The 13,851-nt window shown below is 38.3% G+C and overlaps 1 protein-coding gene across 1 annotated transcript in view; it reads left to right on the forward strand.

Annotated features, from left to right (window-relative positions):
* SPEF2 (sperm flagellar and cilia associated 2) overlaps positions 1-13,851 on the forward strand; it is a 181,751-nt gene that overhangs the window by 105,736 nt on the left and 62,164 nt on the right. The window contains exons 21-23 of the mRNA XM_004422725.3: positions 6,771-6,919; positions 11,215-11,342; positions 11,426-11,564. Of these exons, the coding sequence (XP_004422782.1) occupies positions 6,771-6,919; positions 11,215-11,342; positions 11,426-11,564 (416 nt within the window). The remainder of the gene's footprint in view (positions 1-6,770; positions 6,920-11,214; positions 11,343-11,425; positions 11,565-13,851) is intronic.

Genomic DNA, 13,851 nt, shown 5'->3' on the forward strand with positions numbered 1-13,851 from the left:
AAATCATCAAGTTAGACATAATAATGCACATGCTCTAAGAGCATCCTTAATTAAAAGCATACAGACTTCAAACCATAAGCAAATACAAGTTCAACCAGTAAAATGCATACACTAGAGTCATGCAGTTAGCTTAGTTTAAGTAACTCCAAGGAGTTTCAAACCTTTTTTGCTTTTATTTTACTGATATTCTACTGTGTTTAATAATATTTTAAATAGGTGAACTCTCAATCAACATTTAACAATCTTTCTGTTACACAGAAATGCTGTTGTTTTGGCATTTATAACATGATTTCTTTCATTAAGAGGAAGTTATGTGATTCTAATTCTTAATGTTTGAAATTAACAGCATTGGGGATGAACACTATTGTTTGATCATGTATTTGTCTCACAGGCCATTTTATATCAATTATATTTATTTATTTTATTTTTTATTTTTTTGTGAGGAAGATCAGCCCTGAGCTAACATCCATGCCAATGCTCCTCTTTTTGCTGAGGAAGACCAGCCCTGAGCTAACATCTATTGCCAATCCTCCTCCTTTTTTTTTCCCCTTTTTCTCCCCAAAGCCCCAGTAAATAGTTGTATGTCATAGATGCACATGCTTCTAGTCACTGTATGTGGGACGCCACCTCAGCATGGCTGGACAAGCGGTGCGTCGGTGTGCGCCCAGGATCCGAACCCGGGCCTCCAGTAGCGGAGCACGCGCACTTAACCGCTAAGCCGCAGGGCCGGCCACCTATATCAATTATATTTAAAGCATCTCTTATGGTTTGAGGAACCATCTCCTTCATCTTTTCTTCAAACTTATATTTCCTGCTGTTGGCATCTTTGATCCACTGCTATTCTTCTATTAGATCAATCCCTACCCATCTCCCTACCAAATCTTAACACTGAAATGCCATTTGCAATTGTACTTATGTTGTTTTTAAAGCATTTCCTATTTTCTTCAACCCGTTTATCATTGTCCCATTTCATTCCTTCATATAACAATTGCTTTTCAACCCTTTGGCCTTACCTAGGAGGTGTTAATTAGGGACTAAGGGAAGACAGTTTTCCATAATCAAGTAAGTTCAGAAGATGCTGAGGGATTCCAAATTAAAATGTTTTTAATTACATAATTTTTACTATATTAATGTGTGTCTCTAAGGGAGTGGGAGATACAATATGTAATAACTCAAAATATTTTGGCTGTAGATTTCTTCTCTCTTGGAGGAATATCCATTGGGACTAGAGTTCTGTAGAACAAACCTTTGAAAATAATGACATCTTTAGTTCCTCTGGCCTGCCATATGTTAGTATTAGTACTGTTCCAGTGCTTGCTTTCTGATTTGACTTATAGTTGTAGGTACTACCAGACTACTTAGCAATATATGTAACGTCAATGTTATAAACATCAATGACATTTAATTTAAAGGACATGGGAGAACAAGAAAAAAGATAAAAGTGAAGTGAAATTGAAATACCTAGATGCATCTAGCCTCTAGAGCAGTGGCTCTTAAAGTGTGGTCCCCAGAGCAGCAGCATCCACATCACCTGAGAAGTTATTAGAAATACAAATACTTGGCCCCACCGCAGACCTACTGAATCTGAAACTCCTGGAGGGGCCCAGCAATTTGTGTTTTAATAAGCCCTCTAGGGAATTCCTTTTTTTTTTTTTTTTAGCGGTTACTTTTTTCTTTGTTTTTGTGAGGAAGATCAGCCCTGAGCTAACATCCGTGCTAATCCTCCTCTTTTTGCTGAGGAAGACCGGCTCTGAGCTAACATCCATTGCCAATCCTCCTCCTTTTTTTTTTTCCCCCAAAGCCCCAGTAGATAGTTGTACATCACAGTTGCGCATCCTTCTAGTTGCTATATGTGGGTCGCGGCCTCAGCATGGCGGGAGAAGCCGTACATTGGTGCTTGCCCGGGATCCAAACCCGGGACGCCAGTAGCGGAGCACGCACACTTAACTGCTAAGCCACAGGGCCGGCCCCCTCTAGGGAATTCTGATGATCACTAAAGTTGGAAAACTACTATACTAGAGCCCAAGGCTTATTGTTCTATTGTAGCCATTGGAAGATCAGAACATTCAATTATTTCTAATATATTATTTATAATATACTCCCTTCTCCAAAATATTTAAATTGGATTACAATTAAAAAAAAAAACTGTAGGGGCCAGCCCGGTGGCGCAAGCGGTTAAGTGCGTGCGCTCCGCTTTGGCGGCCAGGGGTTTGCCGGTTTGGATCCTGGGCACGCGCCGCTTGGCAAGCCATACTGTGGCGGCGTCCCATATAAAGTGGAGGAAGATGAGCACGGAGGTTAGCCCAGGGCCAGTCTTCCTCAGCAAAAAGAGGAGGATTGGCAGGTGGTAGCTCAGGGCTGATCTTCCTCAAAAAAAAAAAAAAAACTGTATATAACAATGCTGTTGAACTAGAACTAAAAAGCCAAGCCCTGAAATGAAGGAAGCAGTATGCCGAGCTCAAGGACACCATGCTTATTGCGGTGACTCACTCAACTCAGAAGAACCTGACAAACAAGGCAAAGGAGGAAGCATGATGGGTTACTTCATTCACATTTCCAGACAAAGGAGATATACCAACTCTACAAGAAAAAAAAAACTAAACTTTTCTAGGATTAATTTCCAAAATAGATTTTTATCACCTTAAACAAAGGACGGTGTGTGGTACCATGTACAAGCCCTTAATAGATTTTATAGCAAATGCAGAATACATTGGGTTTCATCTAAAGGTCGATGCCACACATCTGAAAGCTTATGTTAATTTATGATCATGGTCCAGATAGCAAAATTCAACAACAATCTCCTTTTATAATATAATTAATAATCATAACAATAAACTACCTCTATGGAGTGCCTGCCATGTCCCAGGCACTACACAAGATAATTTATGTATGTATGTATATAATATCACTAAATCCTCACAACCTCTTTTGAAGTAGAAATGATCATTTTGCACTTCAAAGATGAGGAAATTGAGAGTCAAAATAAATAAAGTATCATTGTGTTAGAAATTGTTAACCTGTGAGAAGGCAAAGTTAGAGCCTCTTCACTCTTTGGCAAATGTAATCTACACTCCCATATTAACTCACAGCACTAAATTGTTCATAGCTTCCCTGGATTTTGCCTTAATATTGTCACCATAGTTTAAGTACATTAAATAATATTGTTTATACTCTTAAGCATAGGTCTTATAATGAATCTATATCTCAGCCCGTAGTTTTAAAAAAATTTTACCAGAAGTGGAAACATTAAATGGGCATTCAATGTAAATAGAAAACAATCTTAAAAATTTATGAGTCAAGTAAATGGTATTATAAGAGCTGCTCTAAAGCTTGCAAGTTTCTAAACATCATTCTAATGAACACTTTTGAATATGAACTACATCAATTCATGCTAAAAGGCAATGAAGTGTGATAGGCAAAAGCAGGGACTCTGAAGCCAGCCTGCCTAGGCTGAAATCCTGGCTCTGCCATTTACCATATGAATGACCTAAGGCGGGTAACCTTCCCTTAGTATGCCTCAGTTCCCTCATCTGTAAGGTGTAATAAAAGTAACTTCTCGTGTGGCTATTGTAAGGAATAAGTAAATATACAAAAAAAAGTAGATAGAACAAAGTCTGACTCAGAGTAAATGAAACTAAATAAATATGGGATATTATTATTATTGGCACCAGACCAAGTTATTAAAGACCATGAGCAGACAGGAGAATACTTTCCAGAGTTGACCTAGGGAGTTCCCATCACTTATTACTGATTATATGTATAATTATATTAAATTAGGACTCATAAGCGATCCCGGATAACCAGTCCTCATCACTTTATAGTCGTACGCATTCCATATCTCCAACTCCACACAGAGTAACAACATGAATTCTAGGACACTGAGGAGAGAACACTTTCCCTCCACAAGCTTTTCCAAAATAGCTTCTCAATAGCGATTTAGAGAATAAACTGTTTCATGTTTCATCTCTGGCTCCTTACCTAACACTGACGCCCTTCTCTTCCTGGCCATGTTACTTCAGAGCCAAAATTTCCATCTCATCCAAGACATCCTGTGTCCCTATTTTGGTTGCCACTTTTTGCAGCCCAGGCAGCCATCAGCACTATCTATTAACAACAGAGTTGTTTTTTGCTGAACATGGCCAACTCCAAGACAATAAGAAAGGCATCACTGTTAACCAGTCTTTTGGCTTCTACCTAGTGAAGCTGTTAATTAAATCAGATCCTACTAGGAAATATTTTGGAACTGAAAGTTAATAATAATGCCTTTCTTTAAAAACAAACAATAAATCAGACTTTCCTTATCTTTTCCTCCTTGCTGCAATCCTCTCATCTCCCTGAATTGTGTCAATTTAATTTGAAAGTGTTCTAGTTTTCTTAATGTCCTCTCAGCAATTGATGAAGCTTACTCTTACCTTTACCGAGCTCCTACTATGTTATTTTCTTTGCTCAAACCTGTTACGCTATCATTTCAACTTTGACCATTTATAGGTAACATGATTAAATAAATCCTGTGTCCTAAAATTGGATTTTTCTTTTTGCCTTATTTTATTTTTATTTGTACTTATTCTCACTCCATGGGCTTCTGTGTGTTATGATTAGGTTCTTATAACTGAAAAAAAAAAAGCTAAAATCTACCTTTACTATATACTAAGCATGGATTACTCTCTAAACCTTTTATGCGTGAACAATGGCTACACTGAGGACTCAGTGATCCAACTTTCAAATGAAAGCAAATATCTTATTAGAAACAACCTTTTGCATGGTTGGATGGGAGGTACTTAAAAAGGAAAGCCTTCTGTTACATTTATGATGTTGATAAATTTTGTTCAAAAGTGACATCTATTTTCATTCACTGTGACATGGGTACATACTTTTTTATATAATTTATTTTATTTTATTTATTTGAGGAAGATTGACCTTGAGCTAACATCTGTTGCCAATCTTCCTCTTTTTATTTTTTCTCCTCAAAGCCCCAGTACGCAGTTGTGTATCGTAGTTGTAGAGTTGTAGGTCTTCTATGTGGGACGCCGCCTCAGCATGGCCTGATGAGCGGTGAGTAAGTCCGCGCCCAGGATCCGAACTGGCAAACCCCAGGCCGCCAAACTGGAATGTGCGAACCCAACACTTGCGCCACTGGGCCGGCCCTGACATAGATACATTTTTATTCATTCAAATATTTTGCCTTTCAGCACTTTCATTGTTAAAAATTAGATAAAAGTTAAATGGAATCAAAGCACAGTGGTCCAAAAATATTCCCTGACTCTCTTAGTTTTCACTGAATGATCGTGATATTAAAGAAAAGAAGAAAAATAAACTCATTCCAGTCTCACATTTGTAATTACAAAGTTCTTCTTCTTGGGAATTCTTCTTAGAGAAATTCATCTTAAAGTAGTCATAGTGTTATCACTTTTATTTCACTAGAGATTCAGGTCAAAGAACGAAAAATCATCATATAGAAAAATATATCAAGTTACGAACATTTTTCGGTTATTGCCTGAACAAAGATTTTCTTAAATCATTCTAAATTTTTTAAATAGATACAACTTCAGACCTGTGGATAACAGATACTGTTTTTAAATGTATAAGTAGAAGTCACCTAAACTGCCCACAAGACATAATTGACAATTTCTCCTCTATGTATAATCCATATATTTTTAACTAGTATAAAAGTGGAAGACATAATACTTTTCTGAACAGCTTTATCATTAAAGAATATTCATTAAAGAAATACATTTTTAGGAAAGAAAGTGCTCCCAGTTCTGTAGCCTTCTATAAACTGCATCTAAAAATCTCAATAATTAATCTGAAGGTAAGTGGAATTTAAACTGAATGAATTTCTAAACTATAATAACCTTGATCTTTTAAGAAAGTATTTGTGCCTTCTGAGTTAAGATACTTTGATCTGTCACAAGATCTTTCAGTCCAAGTGACGCTTGTCTAGATTCCCCCTCTTGATGCTATCTTGGAAAGTCAAGTGTACGCCCTTTCTGGATTTTGAACTGAAAATTAGGCCTCTTTCTCCTTAACCTCCTCTTCTTCTTCATTCTCCTCCTCCTTCCTCTCTCTTTCCCTTCGCTCCTCTCCCTTCTTCTGCTCATCCTTTCTCTCTCTCTCTTATGTCTTAATTCAGCCAGGCTTATGACATAGTGATTACCTTCATCCATATTCCCTAATGGTAGCAAGAAATACAGTTTCCCACTCAGAAACCCTGTGTCTCATGCAAGAAATGTGAGAATATTCAGGAGCTAGAATACCCCATCTCATCCTCCTTGGCATCCCTCATTGACTCTGGCAGACTCTTACAATAACCTCCTTCCTCCCTGCTCTGCCCCTGGGCTTCAAGGAAAACCAAGAGTACTGCTCATGTTGTAGCCAACTTGTTTCTCATCCAGGGTGGAGTTTAATTTGCCACTTTTTGCAATAGTAAATGAAATACACTTTGTTCTAGAGTCTAAACTTTATAGAACTACATGTTCATTGTGGAAGCAGGAGCAGAGATAATAATAAAATATCAAGTTGCTTTTCATAGCCAATTTGATGAGAGAAGTTGGATTGCTTTAAAAAAAAAACACTTATTGGCATTATTGGTTAATTTGGGGGGGATGTAGAGAATAAAGTTTTTAATTTTTGACTTGATGAGGCTGCACAAAGTTACTTAAAAAGTAGTTAATGAATTGCCTGAAGTCCATGGCTATCATAGATTTATTTGTCCACCAGAATCTGGTCCCTTTCATCTGCTTATAATGGAATGATTTAATATCATGTTTAAGGGTCTCCTAGAGGAAAATCTCCAGGAGGGAAAGTAACAGTAAAGAAATCACCTGCTGAGTCTACAGACATGTCACCTACTCCAGTAGCGCCACCACCTCCTAAGCCCGGGTCGGAAGAATGGGTGTATGTGGATGAACCAATTCCTGAGGTACGGCAGTTTAGATTCAAGCTAGTAGAATCTCTTCTTTCTCCTGTTTGTAGTAACAATCACACCGTTTTTTGCACCAACCAGAAGGCTTTTCATAGCTGGTAATGAATATACTCATCAAAAAGCCGAGATGATTTTTTGAGACTACTCTTTGAACCACATCTCACCCATTCTTTACTCACTCGAGTTTCTGAGTCATGCTTTGAGCTGCTGTGGAGTGCTGAAATGAGGGGAACAAATGGTTCTGTGAGGACCAATTTTCTCCCCAAGGACGAGCAGAGATGCAGTTTCCTGGAAGAATGACTTCCCGAGAACACATATCCAGTGAATTATAGCCCTCTATCCATTTTCTCATGCCCTCATCATAATGCTTTCAAATGAAGTTTAACCTCTGACTTTTTTGAAATAGAAGAAATTTTTTGAAGCCAACTAAACTAATGAAAGGACAGATAGCTATCTGGCCTGAGAACTTTAAATGGGTACGCTGGTGCAAGGCAGGAGATGTCCAGGTAAGCCCCTGAAGCTCCATTCAGTTCTTTGTTCTCTGACAACTGCGAAGTGCATTTGCCGCCTAGGCAGATCTGGCTGCTTTAATAGAAAATCATCTTAGGAAAATCACCAGAATGGTCTTTCCTTTAAAACTTATTAGACAACAAAGAGCTTTTTAAAAGATTCAGTCCCCGTCTTCTTCCTTGTGGTCCTCAGTGGTTTCTCAGTCTTATGAACTCTTGGCACTGACCGTCTGTGCCCAGCATTTGAGACCTAATCACAAATTGCAGTGATTGTGGTGTTGCTGTTATTATTGGGCTTTCCTAGGGAAATGTCTTATCTCCCCAGTTAGATTATGAACTCTTTGGGAGAGGGTAAGAACATGTGTAATAATTCATTGTATTCGATACAGAATCAAACACAATGCAGAGTATGTAATAGATTCTTGATAGGGCTCTAATGAATTCATTAATTAGCATTGAGAAAATATTTGAAGATAAGAACATTAAATGATATAATTATGAATGTGTGTAATTGATATGACTCAGCCAAACAAAAGCTACTTTTAAGAATAGACATATTCAAAAACTGTCATAGAAGCAGGATATAGAAGTAGTTGTTGGGAAGGACATAAAATTAAAATGATATTATTTGGCAGGGGCAAAATATGGCATAAATATTAAAATCCAATTCTTAACTCCAAACCTTGAAGCCCTTGAGAGAAATAAATTCATAGTAGACAAGACAGAAGAACAGAATAGGAGTAAAAAAATAAACATTAACACTGAGATATGGTACCAGCTCCTGTGTAGATATTCTAGCAGTCAGGATTCTGGCAGAAAACAGGTGATAATTTGAGGAGAGTTGAATAAAGGACTGTATATATATGAAACCTACAAGGATTAGATTATTACCCCAAAAATGAAGGATTGCTGGGAGCTATTATGGCCCCTAGGCCTGAGAAGGTGAGAAAAGGGGGCAGATGCTTGGACCTCAAGAGGACCTCTGCATAAAGAGGGCCATCTTACAGGAGCTGTGGCCTTCAGCAGAGGGATGCAGCCACCCACAGTGACCCAGCAGAGAGGAGCAAGGAAATACATAACCAGACCTCATGATGCTCTTGCTCTCATCTCTTGCCCAGGAGGTGGAGGGCAAAGGAGTTTCCTGAAGTCCCTCTCGTAAGTTAGTCTTCCAGAGCACTGAGCAGGGTGGAGAATGAAGGATAGGAAATTGGTCTGGAGGGACAATGGGAAGATAGGCAGCACAGACCTCTAGTTAGCTAGGCAAAACCATGTAGAAAACACATTTTGCTACAAGTAGAAGTAGCCTTGGGCCTGGAAAGAAAGCAAGCCACGTGATCCATTGTAGTCCTTTTCCCACTCTAAGCTTCCCACACAGAGTTGCAGAGCTTACCTGCCAAGGAAAAACAAAGACGGATGCCTAGTTAAATTTGAGTTTCAGATAATCAACGAATTTAATTGGGCATCCTATCTTTATCTGGTAATACTAGTTCCAGGCCTTCCAAGGACCCAGATCTACCTTACCTCAATAGACATGTAGAAGGAGAGAGAGAGATTGCTTCCATACCTGACTCTCTCAGGTGGAGACAGCAGCCAAGTTTGAGGAGAGCCTGGGTCCGTCTCCCTTTGCCAGCCACAAGGGGAGGTGCAGAGAGAACCAAAGGAGCAATCGGAGTGAGAGATCTTTGCTTTCCAGCTGCTGAAGCTTTGGAGAATATTTACTTTGGCCACCAATTTCATATTATTCTCAGTCTTCTCCAATGAAGAGAAGACTATTTAATTGGAAAGGATAGATCTGAATGTCCAGCCACATCATGTAAGTTCAAGTCCCCAGACCCAGAAAAATTATATCCCAGAGCCTGGAAGAGCCTACAGATATGACATTATTGATAACTTATAGAAATCACAGAGGATACAGGAGATTCCAAAAGACCAGATGTAGGCATATGCCTAAATATTTAATAAAAGGCAGATGGGATTTAGAAATATACAGACCAATAATCTATACATTAATCCCTGAGAAAATTATTAAATGCATGACTTCCGAGCCCCTATGAAATACAAAAATAATCACCCAGAGCCCACACAGGTTCACTAACACTAAGTCTTGCTGAACTGGCCCATTCCTTTTCCTTGATAGCAAGGTTGGATAGGTGGGTCAGGGAAGAACCATAAACACAGTATACCTTGGGTTCAAAATAGTATTTGACAATTTCTCATGAAGTTCTTGTAGGAGAACTGTGAGCAGGATTAGTTTAATTAGGCCCATTCATAGGTGGTAACTCTCCATGCACAGTGTTAATTCATGGATTGAAGTCAACCAGGAGGGAAGTTTAGTAGTGGGTTTATTTAAAATGGTCTTTAGCATCATTCTGGATACCATATCCTTTAAGAGAGACCGTGAAAAACTAGAAAATAAAGGGGGAACTAGGTATGAAAAAGATGTTAAAATAATGTCAGAGGAGCATTAAAGGAACTGTAAATGTTTAATTTAGATAAATGAATACTTGAAGTATGGTTGGACATGGAATTGTAGGCTTTTAGAACTAGATGGAGCCATCCAGTCTCCTAAAAATTTGACTGATGAGAAAATTGGGTTCAGGTGAGTCTACTTACATCCTTATTAACAATTACTGAGAACCTATTATGTGCAAATGCTGTACTAGATGCTGGGAATACAAAAACAAGCAAGTTTCATCCTGAATCCAAGCCTACTTCTCCTCACTAATGCCTTCAAATACTTGACAGGCTGTCACAGGGAAGACTGTATGAATGTAGTCTGTCCTCCTCCAAAGGGCACAGCTAGGACTGATAAGTGGAAACTACAGGAAGGCAAATTTCTGCCCAACATAGAAAGAATTTGAGTTGTGTGACACTGGAGGGGGCTGCCTTGAAACATTGTCCTTAATCCATTGGTGAGGTCCGTGGAGAGACTGGGTAATCTATCTCTAGTATTTGGTGTTTCTCAATTGGAGAGGAAATTAGCCCAGATGACCTCTAAGGTCCCCAGGTGTGATTCCCTGAGCAAATAAATCCACAGCCAATAGGAGAATAGTTGGTACAGCAAGTTTATATTGAATATAATGTGTATCTTCAATTTTATTTCATTTTGATTATTTCTTGTTTTTTATTGTTTATTTACATCATTGAGGGTAACAAAAGAAACTTTCTGATTTTCTTGGTGTGCACAGCAAAGAGAAAACTCTTGGGCAAATTCAGAGAAATAACTCATTATCACCCTGACATGAACACTAGGTGTTCTCCATACTAGAGAGTCTCCTGACTTAGACAAAGGTGACATCTGACAATTCAATTCATTCATTCAATAAATATTTCTTGAGCACCTACTATGTGCAGACACTGGGGCAATTATAGGAAAAACTGTATAGTGGTGAACAAGACAATCATTGTTCCTGGCTTTATGATACTGACATTCTCAAGGTGAGTATAGACAAATAAGCAGTTACAATTAATGTCATTGATACTATAATGGGAGAAGTACAGGGTGCTAAGGTAGAACTTCAGAAACTCAGAGGATGACCTTATAGACTTGTTGGTCAGGGAAGGATTTCTGGAAGAAATTATGTCTGAGCTGAAACATGAAGAAGTATTTGGAATAGGAATTAGCTGAGGGAAGAGGAGAAAGGAGGAGTAGGAAGTTTCACAGAGAATGCTTTATGTAGTTGCAGTTACATCATGATCTTCTTGCTTGGTATTGCTCTTTTGACTCAATTATTCAGAAAAATTTTCACTTTGAAATAATTTTTATGCTTTACCATTTAACAGGAGTTACCTTCATTTTTAGTACCTTACTGGGAATTAATAGAAAATTCCTATATAAACTCCATCAAAACAGTGCTCAGACATCTAAGAGAAGACCAGCATACTATGCTTGCTTACTTATATGAAATTAGGTAAGTAAAGTTTCCAGAGTTAGAATCTTGTAGTTTATGGTTATGACATGTAAGCTCCATCTCATTCTCTTAATGTCTTACAGAACAAGTTTCCAGCAGTTTCTAAGGCGTCCAGATCACAAGCAAGATTTTGTGTCTCAGTGGCAGGCTGATTTCAACTCTCTTCCTGATGACCTTTGGGATGATGAGGAAACAAAGGCTGAACTACACCAAAGATTGAATGTAAGGGAACCTGTGACCTGCTGGGCCAGGGCCTCCATGCTCTCAAGTCTTGTACTGCAAAACCCTAATTTATTCCCTTCTTGCTTTCATGAGGTGTGAGGATGAGGAGGGAAATGGTTTGGACACTTACCTGCTAATTTTTAAGAGCAAAAGTTCTTTTGGACTTTGAGTTCGGAATGAGAATGTGGTGGCCAATGCTTCCAGAAAGAGGAGCCAAGTCTGGCAGTGCAAGAGCATTTTTAGCGTCTGTTTTGCAGACTCCTTTTTCTTGAGCCATGTAACTGTGTCCATGACTGGTATTAAGTACATGACTATCTTGAATGCAGTTATATAGTTGGTAATGTCAGGGAGAAGAGGAAGGAAGGAACTACATGGAAAACCTAAAAGGTTCCTTTATTGGATAGATCCTTTGAGGGAAGGTACCAAATCTTATACATCTTTGTATCTCCAGCAAGCACAATGCCTAGCACTTGGTAGTCAGGCAGATTTTCATAAATTCGTAAATGGAATATATTACCCTGATGCTTTAGAAAAAGGCCTCTGATGAAGAAGACTGATTTCAATCTCTTACCCTTTATCTTTTCTGTGTAAATTTATAGAGCCCTTCGTCCTGTCAGAGAAATTCTTTCCCTTGTTGCTACCTTAAGTATAGCCTACTAATAGTCAAATATGATTATAATCTCAATATTTATTTGTACAACAAATAATGCCAGTCTCTACCCCATGACCCGTTCATCTGCTCTATAAATATGTATTGAGCATTTTTCATGGTCTCCGCACTGTTTAAGGGGCTAAGGACTCAACGGTGAACAAGAAGTCTGTGACCCCATGATATTTATGTTCTGGTGGCCAGAAGACAGAGAATAAGCAATAAACAAGTAAACATATAGTGATATGTCATTGGTAATGAGAGCTACGTGGAGAATAAAAAAGCAGGGCAAGGGGAAAAGGAACACTGATGTACCATTTTGCATATGGTGGTTGTGGAAAGGCCTACTGAAAAGTGAAAAGGTGACATTTGAGCCAACTCAGGACAGAAGTGATTGAGTAAACCATGGAGCTATTTGGAGGAAGAGTGTATCAGGCACAGGGAAAAGGAAAGGTGAAGGTACTGAAAGGGAAGGAAGCTTGGTCTGTTTGAAAGACACCAAGGAGGCCTGGGTGGCTGGAGCAGAGTGAGCCTGGTGATGAGGTCAGAGAGATCATGGGGACCAGATTAGCTGAGGCCTTGGAGGTCATTATTAGGATATTGGCGTTGATCTGAATGAGAGTTGAAGCCTTGGCTAAAAGTTTTAAAAGAGTCTATGGTGGAGTAAAAGCAGCAGGGAGACCAGTTGGGAAACTAATTGGGAAACTATTGAAATTAAGTGAAGGCATTATGGTGACTTGGGATGAGCGGGGTGCTGGAGGATTTAACCCAAGAGGTGTTGAATTAACAAATGTCCTAGGAAAACTGAAGTATTTTACCTGTTCTTAGACGTTCCTCTAATAGTAGTTAATAGCTATGTAAATCCTAAAGCATGTCTGCCTTTTCTATCTCTCTCCCACTTATTTACAATGCCAGCCCCCCTGTGTACTTCTTCCCCATATCAGTCAGGTGATTGTTGGTAGAAGGAGAAGGTTTTTAAATGAAAAATATCTTATGTGGGATTTTTTTTTAAATTCCAAATGTACCATATGTTTATTGTAGTTAAATATATAATAAAAAGAAGCAAAATTTAAAATGACAAATCCGTAATCCCATTGCCAATAGTTAACCATTCTTACTACCTTGGGCAATTATTTTTGCAAAAAATGTGACTGAAATGTATATATTGTTTTATAATATTCTTTTTCACCAATAGAACATGTTTTCTTTCTCAATAAAAATTCATCATCTTTATGTCTGAAAGATATTCCACTAATGAACTGTATCACAATTTATTTAACAAATTTCTATGATTAGTCACCATTTCATTAACAAATATTTGTTGAGTGCCAATTTTTTATTATAGAGAATTATACAGAAAAATTTTATCCAGCTAAATATTTACCACATCCTTAATTATTTCCTTGGGCAAAAAAAATGGCTGTGATGTTTTCATTTCATGTTCAACCCCCACCAGGTAACAAACCAAAATGCTAAGTGTTCTACAAACACAGCATCACAGAAATAAAATCCACTGTAGGCACCAGAATCAAACTGCTTATGTTCAAATTCCTGGCTCCACCACACTGACACCTAAGCAAGTGACTTAACCTCTCTGGGCATCAATTTTCTCATCAGTAACTTGCTTCTTGGTTATTG

This window comes from Ceratotherium simum, chromosome 18 (assembly GCF_057802395.1).
Source record: "Ceratotherium simum simum isolate JZ-2026a chromosome 18, ASM5780239v1, whole genome shotgun sequence".
Lineage (NCBI taxonomy): Eukaryota > Metazoa > Chordata > Mammalia > Perissodactyla > Rhinocerotidae > Ceratotherium > Ceratotherium simum.